General features: G+C 29.5%; 1 protein-coding gene across 1 annotated transcript; it reads left to right on the top strand.

The window, feature by feature from the left end:
- The first annotated feature begins 1,337 nt into the window (after nt 1-1,337).
- LOC108996226 lies at nt 1,338-14,930 on the top strand. The gene is made up of 9 exons (XM_035690279.1): nt 1,338-1,357; nt 8,786-9,328; nt 10,942-11,424; nt 11,557-11,712; nt 12,441-12,536; nt 12,687-12,770; nt 12,931-12,981; nt 13,114-13,544; nt 14,208-14,930. Exons 2-9 carry the CDS (start codon nt 8,791-8,793, stop codon nt 14,814-14,816), a joined length of 2,448 nt encoding a protein of 815 aa, XP_035546172.1. The 5' UTR covers nt 1,338-1,357; nt 8,786-8,790; the 3' UTR covers nt 14,817-14,930.
- Nucleotides 14,931-15,368: the final 438 nt, after the last annotated feature.

Genomic DNA, 15,368 nt, shown 5'->3' with positions numbered 1-15,368 from the left:
ATATTTTAAATATAATTAATAAATATTAAATAATTTAATTATATAATATAATCAATAATAATTTCTTGAATGAAAATTATATAATTAATTTATATAACTATTATATAAAATAATATATTATATATAAAAAATATTTAAAATATAAATATATACAAAATCAGTCTGATCGATTTTTCTAGTCCAGAGTAGTAATCTTGAGTTTTACTATGTACAAATAAGTTTACGTGTCAATCTGTATATTAATGTTATTGCCTTCATATTTTAAATTTAAATTAGCGTTGTTTTCAATAAAATCTATTTTTTGACTAATTATATTGAATGAGTGTACATATTAGTCCGCATAATCGATTACTATTAGACTTTTTCAATAATCTTACAATCCTATTTTTAACGACGTGTATCATATTGATTATCACGTTTGGTTTTTTGCAATGCAAGGAACACGAGGATTTGGGATTGATGAAACATCTTTGATGCCTAAATCAGCTCGTTATACTTTTAGATGGTTTTTCCATGTATAAGAGAGTATGAGAGTGAATTAACATGGAATTCAACCTTTATACCTCTACGGAGGTGGCTCCCTCATCTATGATTTCAGGAACGTTTGTTTGCTCCCTTGTCTTTAATGGGGCATGGCTCTCTTGGGTCATGTCATGCATGACAAGTAGGTGCGTGTGGTCATTATTTGTGCACTCTGTCAAGAGTAAGGGCTCTCGTTGAGACATTCAAATAAAAAACTAAAAAATCAGTGGAAAGAAATCACAGAAGAGGATGAGATTTCACACAAAACCAAGAAATCACAGGGAAGAAATCACAACGAACTAAGAAATCATAGAGACGACGTGTTTGGGTGGGCTCGCTAGAACAAATCTTCATTTTCATTTTATTAAATTTTTTATTTTTATATATTTTTTAACATATTTAAATATTTTTAAAAAATAAAAAATACATAGCAATCTATTAATAATCGCGTTCTTAATCATTATATAAAAAATCTTAAACACATAAATAATCAAAATAAGAAGAATCATACTAGTATTTTCTTTTTTTAAAAACTGAATGTTTTAATGGCTCTATAAACACGGAATAAAAACGGCCACTCAGAACTTTATTACTGTGTGTATAGATCATATCACAACTTTATTACGCGCTGCCAGCTGGACAACTAGTTGTTCGGAAATTAAAAGCAAGGAAAAAACGACAGAGTAACAGCGAAGTTGGTCTTTATAAAATGACAGGCAGCTTGTTCATGGTACCAATTTAAATTGCGGTGGGTATGTGACCAATGACCATCCTTATTAATTGATCCTTCACCGGCAGCACAACGTCCTGTCCATCCCTCTAGCTAGGCTAGCTGGTAAGTAATTCGTTTTTGCACCACTATTTATAAATAATTAGTTTCCATCATTATTTGCTGAAGATGCATGCATGGACGCGGTACACCTAATTATTGACGGCATATTAATTGTTGCCTTAGAACCCAATTAAAGCACATACATTTCAGGATGAACGCAGATAGAATGGGAACTCAGGAAAAAAATAATAGTAAATAATAATAAAATAGTTTAAGTTAAGATTTTTATTAAGTTTTAAGAAATGATAGAAAAAAAACTAAGGAAAAATATTATCAATTTAAAAATTATTTGAATATAATTTTTTAATAGTATTTTTGTTTTAAAGTTAGAAAAAGTTGTATTATTTTGTGTTTTATTACGAAATTTGTAAAAATTTTATTAATTTTTTTTGTCTAGATAATGATTAGGTAATGATTAGATAAAAAAGTTAAAGATCATTTGAAATTGAAAAATGTTTTATATTTAAGTAATATTTAAAAATAAAATTAAGAAAAGTTTTGAAAATTTCATGTTTCATCTTGTGAGAAAGCTTGTTTGGGGCCTCAGATGAAATACAAAATTTTTATCTAATCTCATTTCATCTCGTCTCATCTTATTCTCAAACATACTTCAAATACAAAATTTTCAAATTAATTATTACAACTTTTTCAAATAAAAAATAATTTCAACTTTTTCAAATTCACAAATAAAAATAATATTATAAAACTATATTTTTAAAATATTTTAACTTTATAATATTTTTTATATAACTTTTTCTTCCTCTTTTCCCAAATCCTAAGAAATACTCCATTCAAACTATTTCATTATTATTCACAAAATTTTCATTTTATCTTACTCTCTAAACCTCAATCACGTATATGTGAACCTCTCATGGTTCCTTCCATGCACGACACTTGGACTCCCTTACTCTATTATTTGAAGAGTAGATCTTACCCCATGCTTACTGCTTTTCATTGTACAAATGTTTTATTTACAAAATTTTTTTATAATATATTAAATTATAAAGTTATTTTTATTATAAAAAAATATAATATATTATATAAAATCATATTAATTTATAAATTTATTTTTATAAAAGAAAAAAAATTATGACCGTACACTTCTCCTCGGTAAAAATGGGATTGGCATTCTTTCACGGAACTCACTTTTGTCAAGTCGACTCCAGCTTGCCAACAATTATCAGTGAGTAATTTTTAAGAGCTAAAGCTGCTAAATTCTTTATTGCATTCTAACTAGATTTTACTCTAGAAAATAATTTCATTTTAAATTTCAACCGTAAAACATTCATGGGTGACTTTTAAAAATATTTTGATGCGTGGTTAACAATGCCCTTTGATAGTGATATTTAAAAGAGTGATGCTATAAGTGATGCTAGCTGACATTATTTTGATGAAATCAATACTAATGCTCTAAGTGATGCTAGCTGACATTATTTGGTAAACATGCGAATCAATTTTAAAACTTTGAGATACAGTGTAAGGTTTTTGCCAGATGTTAGTTTAGCACATTTTGGGTTAAGTGGGGTGACTCACAGTGTCATTGTCTTAGCAAGTGGAATAAAAATAAAATTGGCCCAACTTCGATAATGTATTTGCTCAAATGCTTCTTAATAACCTATCAAAAATGGATCTTTCTGAATGGCTTTAGAAAACGGCAAGGGTTCCTAGTTCCGACCCTTTCATTGAAAAAAAACACGGATAATTACGTACCAAAATAACTAATAACCGTAAATAAACTATTCGGTAAAATAGTCCCATAAAAATAAGTTTTTTTTCGTTTTATTTTTTCTAATGTAGTTAGTAAAATAAGACGTGTTACTATGAAATAATTTATAAAATTAAATTCACAAACTAATATAATCTTTTATGATATATAATAATAATAAAAGTAATTTTATAATTTAAAGTATTATATTAAATTATAAAATTAAATCCCTCTTACATTAAAGTATTTTTCTAATAAAATATAACCACGTATCTCCTGCTATATATTAATTACCAGTTACATTAGATTTACGGAAAGCCTAACAACTCGCCGCCCCTCCCTTAATAAAATAAAAAGAAGTCCAAGGCACGGAAGCCAACACTACCAAACAATAGTCTATAATTTAAAATTTTTAAAAATTATAATAATTAAATAAAATAATATAAGACAAATATACAAATTAGATAATTATTTACTGTCCGTTTACAACTCACAAATAAAAAATACATACCAGAATTATAAAATAATTTTTTATAATATTGTTTCATTTTTTATTATTATTTAATATTAGTTAAGTTTTATCATTATTCATTTTTAAACAAAAATGTTACATCTACCGAATGTTGGGTCCCAATTTTTTTTTTAATTTACTGATTAAAGAAATATTTTTTAATGATATGATATTTTTTTAAAAAATATTTATAAACATTAATAAAATAATAAAAAAAACTAAATCACCAGATAAAGTTTCTCAAGAATTTTTCCCGATGTAAAAAAAAATTATTTAGTAATTATAAAAGTGTTTTTTAATAATATTATGAATTATTTTTTAAAAAATATATAAAAAGAATTAAAAATAAATAAATAAATTATTCTTTTTCGGGACCAACTCGTTCTTCATCTTGATGGATATATTATTATTATTATTTTGTATAAAAATAGATTTTATTTTATTTAATTGAATCGAAGTTATGATTGTGATTAATTAATATAAAAAAGATTTAGAGAATTTTTTTTAATATAAACAAAAAATCTAAATTGATTATAAATTTTCTTTATTTTCTTTTGTACCAGTATTGTGTAAATGCATATTGAAAAAATCAAACAAGGTAGGCGACTTCCCCGGCCGGCGGCACCATCATACACACGCTCCAAACTTTATTTATTAAATCTAAAATTGAATATTTTAATGCAAGGACAAAACGATAGAGTAACAGGGAAGTTGGTCTTTATAAAATGACAGCAGCTTGTTCATGATAACCATAAATTGCGGTGGGTAAGTGACCAGTGACCATCTTAGTTTCCTAATTGATCCTTCACCGGCAGCGGTACTACTGCAGTGTGGAATATTTTAGAGGCAGCAGTTTTGGAAGACAGCGTCCTGTCCATCCCTCTAGCTAGGCTAGCTGGTAAGTAATTCGTTTTTGCACCACCATTTATATAATTATTATCGGCATATTAATTGTTGCTTTAGAACCGAATTAAAGCACATACATTTTAGGAAGAACGCAAGTAGAATGGGAACTCGGGAAAAAATAAGAAGAAGTACAGTATTCGTCTCTCTCTCCCTCCTTTTCTCTTTTTTTCTTCTTATTTTGTCTGAAGTCTGATATCTACATTCTACCGAATCTACCCACCCCCATCACACACACGCTCAGGCCACCGCCGGAATTTACACCCGCCCATTCACCAAATGTCTGTGCTCTCTAATTAATGTCAGGTGTGTTTGGGTAACGAAGATATTTCAACTCCTCTGAGATAGTTTTGTGTAGTTGGGAGTAGCTTTCCATTCAAATAAGTTTGAAGTAGTTTTCAAACATCTCTTGTCTTTGTATTTCACTATGAGCCGAGAGTCTGTGTCGGGTGCGAATGCAAGTATGCGATGGAGAGGTAGAGGGAGGTACGTGGTGGCTAGATCTGCAAGAGGTGGTCGCCGGTGTAAGGTGGTGGAGGTGCGGTGGCTTGGGTGGTCTCGTACGGCGGCGCAAGTGGAGAGAAATGAGTGAAACTCATTTCGGTTGGGTTACTGCAGGGGAGATCGGTGGTGGCTGGCTTGGTCACTGGTGTGAGGGGGAGTCACCAGTGGTGGCGGTGAGGCTGGGTGGCCACGTATGGCAGCGCAAGTGGAGAGAAATGGGTAAAACCCATTTCAATTGGGTTACTGCAGGGGAGAGAGAGAGCTGCGCATGGGGGAGATCGGTGGTGGCTGGGTTGGTCGCTGGTGTGAAGGGGAGTCGCCGATGGTGGCGGCGAGGCTGGGCGGTGCACAGCAGTACCGGGTTGGGCTGAAGGAATCGAGCCAGAGGAGAGAGAGAGAGAAAGTGAGGAAAGGAAAAAAAAAACCCTTATAATATTTATCACTATTATATATAAATAAACAGTTATATGCTGGAAAGTGTGGAAAGAAAAAAAAAATTACTATTATATATAAATAAAATAATTATTTATTTATCATTAAAAAAATTTAATTATTGATGGGACTCACATATTTTTCAACTACTTATTCAAAAGTCAACAAATCAATATACTTTATACATCCAAACAATTCAAAATATTCTCAATAGGATCCACAAACCTACTCATTAATCTATATTCATAACTATTCATAAACTTTCTCAACACTTATTGGGTATTCACAAATATAGATATCTCATAACTTTGTACATAAAATAGTAAAATGTTTTAAGTTAAAGATGTTGATTGGATTTTAAAAAATATAGAGAAAAAATTAAATAAAAACATTATAAATTTAAAAATTATTTGAATATAATATTTTAATAGTATTTTTGTTTTATAGTGAGAAAAATTGTATTGATTTTTATTTTTAAAAATTTTATTAGTTTTTGTGTTTGAATATTGATTTGATAATATGATTTGATAAAAAAGTTGAAAATTTAAAATTAAAATATATTTTATATTTGAGTAATATTTAAAAATGAAACTATGAAAATTTTGAAAAATTATGAATTTCACGTGTCATCTATGTGTCTAAAGCCTTGATCACATATATGTGAGCCACTCATGGTTCCTTAGATGCACGACACTTGGAGTCCCTTGCTCTATTATTTGAGGAGTAGATCTTACCCAATGCTTAGTGCTTTTCATTATAGAAATGCGGTAAAAATAAAATTGTAAAAATGTAAATTAATAAATAGTTTGATAAGATATGTTAGATAATAAAATTATTTTTATTATAAAATAAATCTAAATATTATATAAAATTATATCAATTTATAAATTTATTTTTTAATAAAATCTATTTATAATTTTAGAACTTCCCATTCGTAAAAGTGGGATTGGTCTTCTGCTCACTTTGTTGGTATCATTTTCACTCCGACTTGCCTACAATATTTATCTGTGAGTAATTTTTAAGAGTTAAAGTTGTTAAAATTCTTGATTTTACTCTAGAAAAAAACATCTTTAATTTCATTTCAATTCATCTTATTTAATTATTATAAATTTTTTAAATTTTTACACAAAATATAATAAATAATTTAATTTTTTAAATTTTTAAATAATAATAATATTAAAAAATAATATTTAATAATATTTCATTTAACTTTTAATTTTTATTTAAGAGGTTTGGATTCATAGATGAGTTGAGATGATTTGTGAATAGTAGAATAAAAGTTGAATTATTTATTATATTTTGTATGAAAATTTAAGAAAGTTGTTTTGAAATTTGAAAAAATTGTAATGATAAGATAAGATAAGTTAAGGTGAGTTTTGAATCCAAACCTCTCATAAATCTCTCATTAATAAAATTGGTGCTAAAATTAATATTGATGTATAACCGGATGACATGACCCTCATAAAATTATTAAAAATAAATAAATTTGTGAAAGAAAACAATTCAATTAATAGATTTTTTCACTTTTCGATTTTTTTATCGAGCCTCACTAAGTAAGATTTGAATAGTGAGTTGAAATAAGATAAAATAGGATGATTTAAATAAGTTAAATAAAATATTTTAAAAATATTTTTTTAATATATTTTATATTAAAATTTAAAAAAATTATGATAAAATGAAATGAGATGGGATGAATCGTGAATGTTTTTATATCCAGTTATCCACCAACGGAGCCTTAAAAGATTTCAAACTTATTGTACTGCTAATCAGAAGCCTGGCTTTACCACCTAAATTATTCATAGCAACACTCGATAAAAATAAATTCAAAATTATTCAGTTTAAGACCGATCTGAGATTTTAAAGTCAGATGTTACTACCAAGGGGCCCGGATTTTATTTTTTTATTTAATAACTAAAAATATTATATTTACACAATTATTTATATATATATTTAGACCTGGAGATTAATAGTAATACTATTCTTCATCGATTTTATTATCAGCAATCACGTTGATTGATGTGATAATGTTTATTTTATTATCCGGGATAGTGATGTCCGCCAATAGAAGAAATCTACAATTGAACTAGATAATGTTTATACTATTTTATATTATATAAGGTGTCGTTTGCATTCAAGATTTATCTCAATTCATTTTATTTTATCATTATAATTTTTTTAAATTTTTACGTAAAATATAATAAATAATTTAATTTTTTCAAATCATAAAATAACTTTCTCAAATTTCTACACAAAATATAATAAATAATTCAACTTTTATTCAACTATTTACAAATCATCTTAATCCATCTTAATTCATCTCTGAATCAAAACTACTCCTCAATTTTAATATTTCATTAATAAAATTTAAATTTTATATTTTATATTTCAAATCAAATTATATCACGTAACGTACCGTTTATTTTTGTAGATGGGATGAGATAAGATGAGATGAATTGAGATTAAAGTTAAAAAGTTGAATAAAATATTGTTATAATATATTTTGTTAATATTATTTTTGTTTTAGAATTTGAAAAAGTTGAATTGTTTATTTTATTTTATATTAGAAATTGAGAAAATTATAATGATTAAATGAGATGAGATAAAATGTTTTCTAAACATAAACGAGATTGTATCAAATCAAACAGAGAGCAAACTCGTGTTTTTGCATGAGGCTTTTCCGAATGAAATTGTTCTTTTTTGAAGAATTCCATTTGAAATCGTTAGCAGCAGCGGTTGAGCCCTAGTCTTAAAGATTTCAAACTCTTTTTACCACCTAACAACCATTCAAATCAACACACACAAATACAAATACAATATATATATATATATATATATATATAAACAATGGTAACTAGCTATATATATTGAGATCCTTAGAATTTCTGTACAAAATTTGACACCTAAATTAATTTGGAAAATAACATAATTTGTGAAATCTACCTTAATGGGCATTGGGTCTGATACGGTAACGCATAATTTTGACATACAATATATTGACATGCCTCCATCGTTTAAAAGTATTCTCTGACCAGCACATAATTTTAAAAATCGACTCAACTAATATTTAAAAAACTTTAGATACATCATGTTTGCTGCCAAAAAGTAAACAACTTCATTTTCACTAATAAGGATTTTAGTTAAGCTCTGCAATTAAAAGCTCTACTACGCAATCCAAAACATGTTAACCCAATCCCTAACATGCACTTAGTAGAAGAAATTAAAAATCATTTTTCAAAGTCAAGATTGAAAATGTATTCCTGAGAAATAATAATATTAAATTCTTGATTTCAAAAATTGAGATATATCACATTATTAATATCTATTTCTATTACGAGTTTCAACTAATATATGTACTTCGTGAATCATAACTTGACAGATAATATGGAAACAAACACTTTTCCACTCGAACTTCTTACAAATGATAATTATGCGGATTGGAGCATCAAGATGAAAAATAATCTGTTGGCTGAAGGTCTTTGGGACATTGTTGAAACAAGCTCGGAACCTCCCAAACCAGTTGATGATGTGGTTGAATTTGAGGCATGGAAAAAGATGAATGATGTGGCATTACACGCAATCCAAAGTTCATGTGATATGGACATACTTTCTCAAATCAATAAAATTAGTTTTGCAAAAATTGCTTGGGAAACATTGGCTGAAATGTTCGTAGAAATGCGGTGGGTTTTCTACAATATTGTTGAGCAAGGACACTCTTGCTCATCAAATATCTCAATTAGTGGACAGGACATGCCAAGAGGGACCGGAGCTAATCAGCAAGTTGAGAGTGAAAACTCTTCAGATAACCAAGGTCGTTCTAACTCATCAAACATCTCAAGTAATGGACATGACAAGTTAATACAGGCGGAAGCTGTTGATCCCATAATTAATGAAGGAAACTCTTCAAGTGCACACAAATCAGGTCTCTCTTTCTCTCTCTCTAGGGGAACATTATTGGAAGAAAAAAATAGGCTTATCATTGCTAGAAAACTAGGAATTTCTCATGAGACCTGATCTAAAGCTAATCTAAAGCTCCTGTAACTTAGTTCTTGTACCTCTTGTCATTTATACTTGAGAATTGAAATTCAAATCACCATGACAAGAAGTACAAATGATTTATTTTAGACGGGCTATTTTAGACATGATATGATTTAATTTGTAATAAAATTTTAGATTTAAATATTGAAAATTAAATTTTGTCACCTCAATTATGTATACTCCACACTAGCTTACAAATAGAAAGAATCAACTACAAAATAAGTAAATAGATAAAGATAAGGTATTTGGAGACTAGGTTTAACATCCTTTTCACTTAACTCATGGATGGATCTCGATCGTATTTGTTGGAAAGCACATTTGGATATTGACCAATTAAGCACAGTACACAAATAAGTTGAACGTAGAAGATGATAGTAAAATGAAATGATAGAGAAATTACACTTTGATCATCTTCTCAAACTACCAGTACTCATTTTAGAAGGTGACCATCAAATTACTAATCCAACTTTATCTCTCAAATTTCTCCTTTTTGCAATTTGCCTTCTCCCATTAAGATCCAATCTTTTAGAATAAACAAGGGTTTAAATTACTTATATAATTTGGAGGTGAAGTGATAAATTGGTTGGTGATTAGATTTATGAGTAATGTTAGATACAGTCATAGGTTGCAAGTGTCGTGCACTCTTTTTAAAAAAAAGTTGGGTCTACCATTAAAAAACTTAATTTTTTCATATAGGTTTCATATTAACTTACTTTTTTTAAAATGAGTACATGACGTCTGTGCACTGTATAACTGCAAATATCATTTCTCTAACTTTATTGTTATTTTGCAAAATAAGTGAATTTCAGGGGTAATCTGTGATTTTTCCTCAAAATAATAATACGTTAAAAATTAATAGGGATTTGATTAAAAGATCTTATTGGGTTTGAATATTTGTGAGTGGTAAGTTGTACGAGAATGGCCGGAACAGAGCCCACATCGAACACTCAGTTCGTTGGGTTGCATCTTCTGAGAACATAAACAAACTTATGGGCTTTGCCTGTGGCTAATTATTTGGGCTATTTTATACTGACAAACAATCGATTAAAAGCCTAATCCATGAAAAAAGTGATACTATCAACTTTGAGAAATGACCAGTTCAAGTCCTAATATATAAGTCACAGCAAAATACTTTTGTAAAAAGTGGACCACACATTAAAAAAGTATAATGAAAACTTTTTTTTTTTTAGTGAGATCTATTTTTAACGAAAGGCCTATGTTGTACTTGCTATCTGAGACTTGTACTTAACATTATTCATCAAATTTACTAGTTATAATATAAATTGCATTAATATATAAAATACATGGATACAAAATCGACACATGCATACAAATGATGCATAAAGAAGATGATATCATTATGTACGTAGTAGTTTGTTGGAAAGTATGTAGTGGTGTCGGAGTTATTTCGTTTAATTAATTTCATAATTCTATGTATAATATGAAAACTGGAGATTAAAAATCATATCAGTTATCATGTATATATATGCATGGCAGGGCCAGAGAGGGAGAATGATTATGCGGTCTTAGTCGAGGCTGTGCGAAAAGGTGATTGGATAACTACAAGAGGTTTCCTCGAGGACAACCCAGCTGCATTGACAGCAAGAATCTTCACGGGTACATATCCGGGTGGGACGATTCTTCACGCTGCTGTTGATGCTGATCAGGAATATATAGTGCAGGAGTTGGTCAATAAGATGTCAGAACATAATTTGGCAATACAAGATAATGGCCGCCAGACAGCACTACATATTACAACTATTAGCGGGAATCAGAGGATGGCAGAGTGTCTGATTACAAAGAACAGGAGCTTGGTCAGCATTAGAGATAAGGATAATGATCTTCCAGTTGCTTTGGCTATGGCCTGGGGACATAAAGAATTGGCTCGCTATCTCTATTTTCCAACTCCGTTAGAAGATCTGGTGGCAGATTATCAGGGTCCTTTCCTTCTTAACAGTTGTATTTATAACAGAGATTTAGGTAACAAATTATTACTGCATTCTCTTATAACCATTCATTGACCGTAATTTCTGGTGATTGGATTAATTAATTGGATATATGCACTTACGTACGTATGTACGGTAAAACATTAACACATGATGATCGTGCAAGATATGGCTTTGGATTTAATGGAGCGTTGTCCTCTTTTGGCTTTTGCCTCGGACCATCGATCAAATATGTTCCCTTTGGAGGTATTGGCTGTTTCGACTGAAGCATTCGGGAGTGGAAAAGGGATGGTGTTTTGGAAACAATGGATCTACAATCACTGTTAGTACTACTAACACTCTTTTATTTTATCTCTTAGCAGCTTTTCCATAAATTGGGGTCTTTTTACGTAAAAATGAAATTTCAAAATAAATAATTCTTTCTTTTATACATCTTTTATAATTATATTTCCTATCTCTCGTACGTACGTAATTAGTTGAGTAAATAATTATATTTATACATTAACTCACAGCTCAGTCAACTAATATGATAGTGCAACATCATCAACAATAGTAACGTATTTGATCAATTTCAGATAATTTTGACAAAACTACCGTCCTATTACAACAAAGTTGTAAAAATATTAGAAAATAATTATAAGTATATTATTATTATTATTATTATTATTATTAAATAATTTACATCTAATCATTGGCATTCTTTTCGTGATTTAAAACATAAAACACAAAAATCAAGACAAGCTTTCTTTAAAAACTTTTTTAACTTACAAAAACTTCTCCGGCCTCCGAACAACATTAATTCAAAAGACCTTACGAAAGATCTTTTTCATACTACTTGATAGAAACATATCTCAAAACACTTCATTCAAACATACCTAAAATGAGCTGCCTTATCACTTTCACAAAAACCTATGTAGGTTGAAATTAAAGTTTTCATCTTGATTATAAAAATTTATATAATTTGCTCCTTCAAGATATAGATTAAAAATACTGCCTTAATATATTATTACTTGACTTTTATTTGCCTTTTTTGTTTTTGGGTGGGGGAAGGTATACATGACATTTCAGAAGCAGATTTAGATCGTGCTGCCAATCAATTCCGTTTGAACATTCAAAATCATGGTCAAGAAAATACAACCGGATCAGGTACGTACGTGCGTTAAGAGGAAATCATAGTCTTAATAGTACTGTGCATGCATGTTGCTTGAATTTTGCTCCTTCAAGATATGGATTAAAAATACTGCCATATTATTACTTGGCTTTTATTTGCCTTTTTCGTTTTTTGGTGGGGGGAAGGTCTACACATTTCATTAGATCGTGCTGCCGATCAATTCCGTTTGAACATTCAAAATCATGGTGAAGAAAAAAATATCGGATCCGGTACGTATATGTGCCGCGTTAATGCATGCCTAAACTTAATTTCTTTCCCTCGAATTTTTTTACTCCTGACATTAATTAATGTTAATCAAAGTTTGGGAGGCTTCGTTTTTCTGTCGGAATTAATAACGATGAACAAGTTTTGGTTTTACTTAATTTGCAGTGCGAGCTGATCTATGGCGCCAACTAGCTTCAAGTCTCTTGAACCTCTTGGGTACGTATGATATTATTGCATCCATATACATTTTTGAAATTTGTTTTTCTTGATCATCATTTATTGTTTCATCCAACTTATAAATTAACCCACATGCATTAATTTTTCGTTATTTCCAAATTAATTGTATAGGATTCAAGCGCTTATATGAAATGAAGTTGGTACGAGCTCAATTCCAACAACTTCTGTATCGTATGTGTAAAGCGATACCAACTTTAAATACAATTACAAGCCCAATAAATCTAGATTTTACAAGGATTATTGAGTCAGCTATCAGAAGAGGGAACTTTGAATTTGTTTATCATATGGTCAAAGAAAATTCAGACATTTTCTGGATGTGTGATCATGATGATAGGACCATATTCAATTGGGCCGTCCTACATCGTCAACATAGGATCTTTAGCCTTATATACAGCTTAAAACAAAAGAATGTTGTACTAAATTTGGTAGACAAGTCCAGAAATACCATATTGCATATGGCAGGGATGTTAACAGAAAATACTCCTATCGATCACATAAGAGGAGCAGCTTTGCAAATGCAAAGAGAAGTTCAATGGTTTCAGGTCAACTCCATCCATCTCTCCCTGTTGCTTTATTAATTTGCTCTCGACCTGCATACACTCTTTAAACTAATCTAGAGATAGATTTTCAAAGAGAGAAAGGAGAACAACAAACTAATCTAAACTTCAAAACAATGGTACTTTTGATTTTAAGAATTCTATTATGGAATAATCTTAATTAGAAGCTTCAACCACTCTGCAAGTATTATATTTATTATATATAGAAAATAACTTTGTTTTTGCATTCCATGTTTGTTGGTGTCACAAGATTGCTACTAAGCAGGTCTTTATTATAAGAAAGCTAAAATTCTTGTTGTCAAATTTTCAATACGGAAATCTAATAAACAGATTAAACTGATCAAGAAATAAAATACAAATTTGAAAAAAAGAAACTGATATGTATACAACTATTTTGACAATTCTTTGCACATTCATATATTTTTAATGAATGACATTTTTATAAGATAAATTATACAATAATATTCTTTTATAGAAATACCCTCAAATAAAAATAAGGTTGTATAAAAATCAAAACAACAAAATTCATTATTCAAAAAGCCAAAAGATTGATGATGGTCTCGGTTTGTTGAATATAGATGTCTAATTCTTTTGCAATAGTCTACTTGAAATTTTTTCCTCATATTTTTATTTAATAAATGCATGCAGGAGGTGGAACGCATTTGCCCTCTCACTCATAAGGAAATTTCAAACAAATATAATTTGACTGCCAGACAATTGTTTACGAAAGACCACAAAGAAATGAGAAAAGATGGAGAAAAATGGATGAAGGGCACGGCAACTTCTTGTACTGTGGTTGGCGCTCTCATCATTACCATTATGTTTGCGGCAGCATTTACCATTCCTGGTGGTAATAATCAAGATACAGGCTTGCCAATCCTCGTGCATGACAAACTATTTAAACTTTTTATAGTAACTGATTCCCTATCGCTATTTTCTTCATCGACATCAGTATTGATGTTTTTAGGAATCCTCACATCACGTTATGCAGAAGAAGACTTTCTTATATCCTTGCCCAGAAAGATGATTATAGGTCTTTTCGCTCTTTTCTTCTCTATTGCAACTATGATGATAGCCTTTTCTGCTGCTCTTTTACTTATGTTACGTGGAGAATATTGGATCGTCGCTCCTATTATTGGTTTGGCTGGTGTTCCCATTATTCTATTTGTATTCATGCAATTTCGCCTTCTTGTTGACATGTTTCATTCAACCTATGGACCGGGCATCTTTGATAGAAAAATGGAGCCTTGGCTTTAACTTTTTACCTTATTTGTTGTAATGTTGTATTGATATCTGGAAGACTAAGTAGAATTGATGATTATTTTTCATTGGAACAAATAGCTGAACTTATGTCACATATTTTGTCATTCCTATTTTGCACTCATGATGTTCACCCAATAAAATCTTATTGGAGTTTTTTTTTTAATTTTTTATTTAGGTAGTTATTCTTTCAAAGGAAACATGATTTAAATCTCTAAAATTTTATATTCAAATTTGAGAAGTTAGAGTGGGAAAAATGAATTAGATCTCAACTTCTTTGATACAATTGCTTGTCTGGAAAAAGTTTTTATCTCAAAATTTTCATCTTATCTCATCTCTTTCCCAAACGTCACCCAAACACAAATCACTAAAACAAATTTTAGTTTTAGGGACGAACTAAATTTCACACTTGATAGTAATTATTAGAGACGAAATATAAATTTCATATAAAAAAATGGATGACTTTACAAAACCGTTCGAATATCTAAATATTTGTTATAAGGGGATCTTCTTTGAAGAATTAGATTGTCTCAAAAAGTCAAATCTATT

The sequence above is a fragment of the Juglans regia genome, chromosome 5 (genome assembly GCF_001411555.2).
Source record: "Juglans regia cultivar Chandler chromosome 5, Walnut 2.0, whole genome shotgun sequence".
Taxonomy (NCBI): Eukaryota; Viridiplantae; Streptophyta; class Magnoliopsida; order Fagales; family Juglandaceae; genus Juglans; species Juglans regia.
The sequence above is the reverse complement of the archived record's forward strand: the minus strand, read 5'-3'. Positions and strand labels throughout refer to the sequence as shown.

Coding starts and splice junctions, on each gene's coding strand:
- LOC108996226 (XM_035690279.1), top strand. CDS start 8,791: ATGGAAACAAACACTTTTCCACTCGAACTTCTTACAAATGATAATTAT. Junction 9,329..10,941: donor TTCAAGTGCACACAAATCAG/GTCTCTCTTTCT, acceptor TATGCATGGCAG/GGCCAGAGAGGGAGAATGAT. Junction 11,713..12,440: donor ACAATGGATCTACAATCACT/GTTAGTACTACT, acceptor GGGTGGGGGAAG/GTATACATGACATTTCAGAA.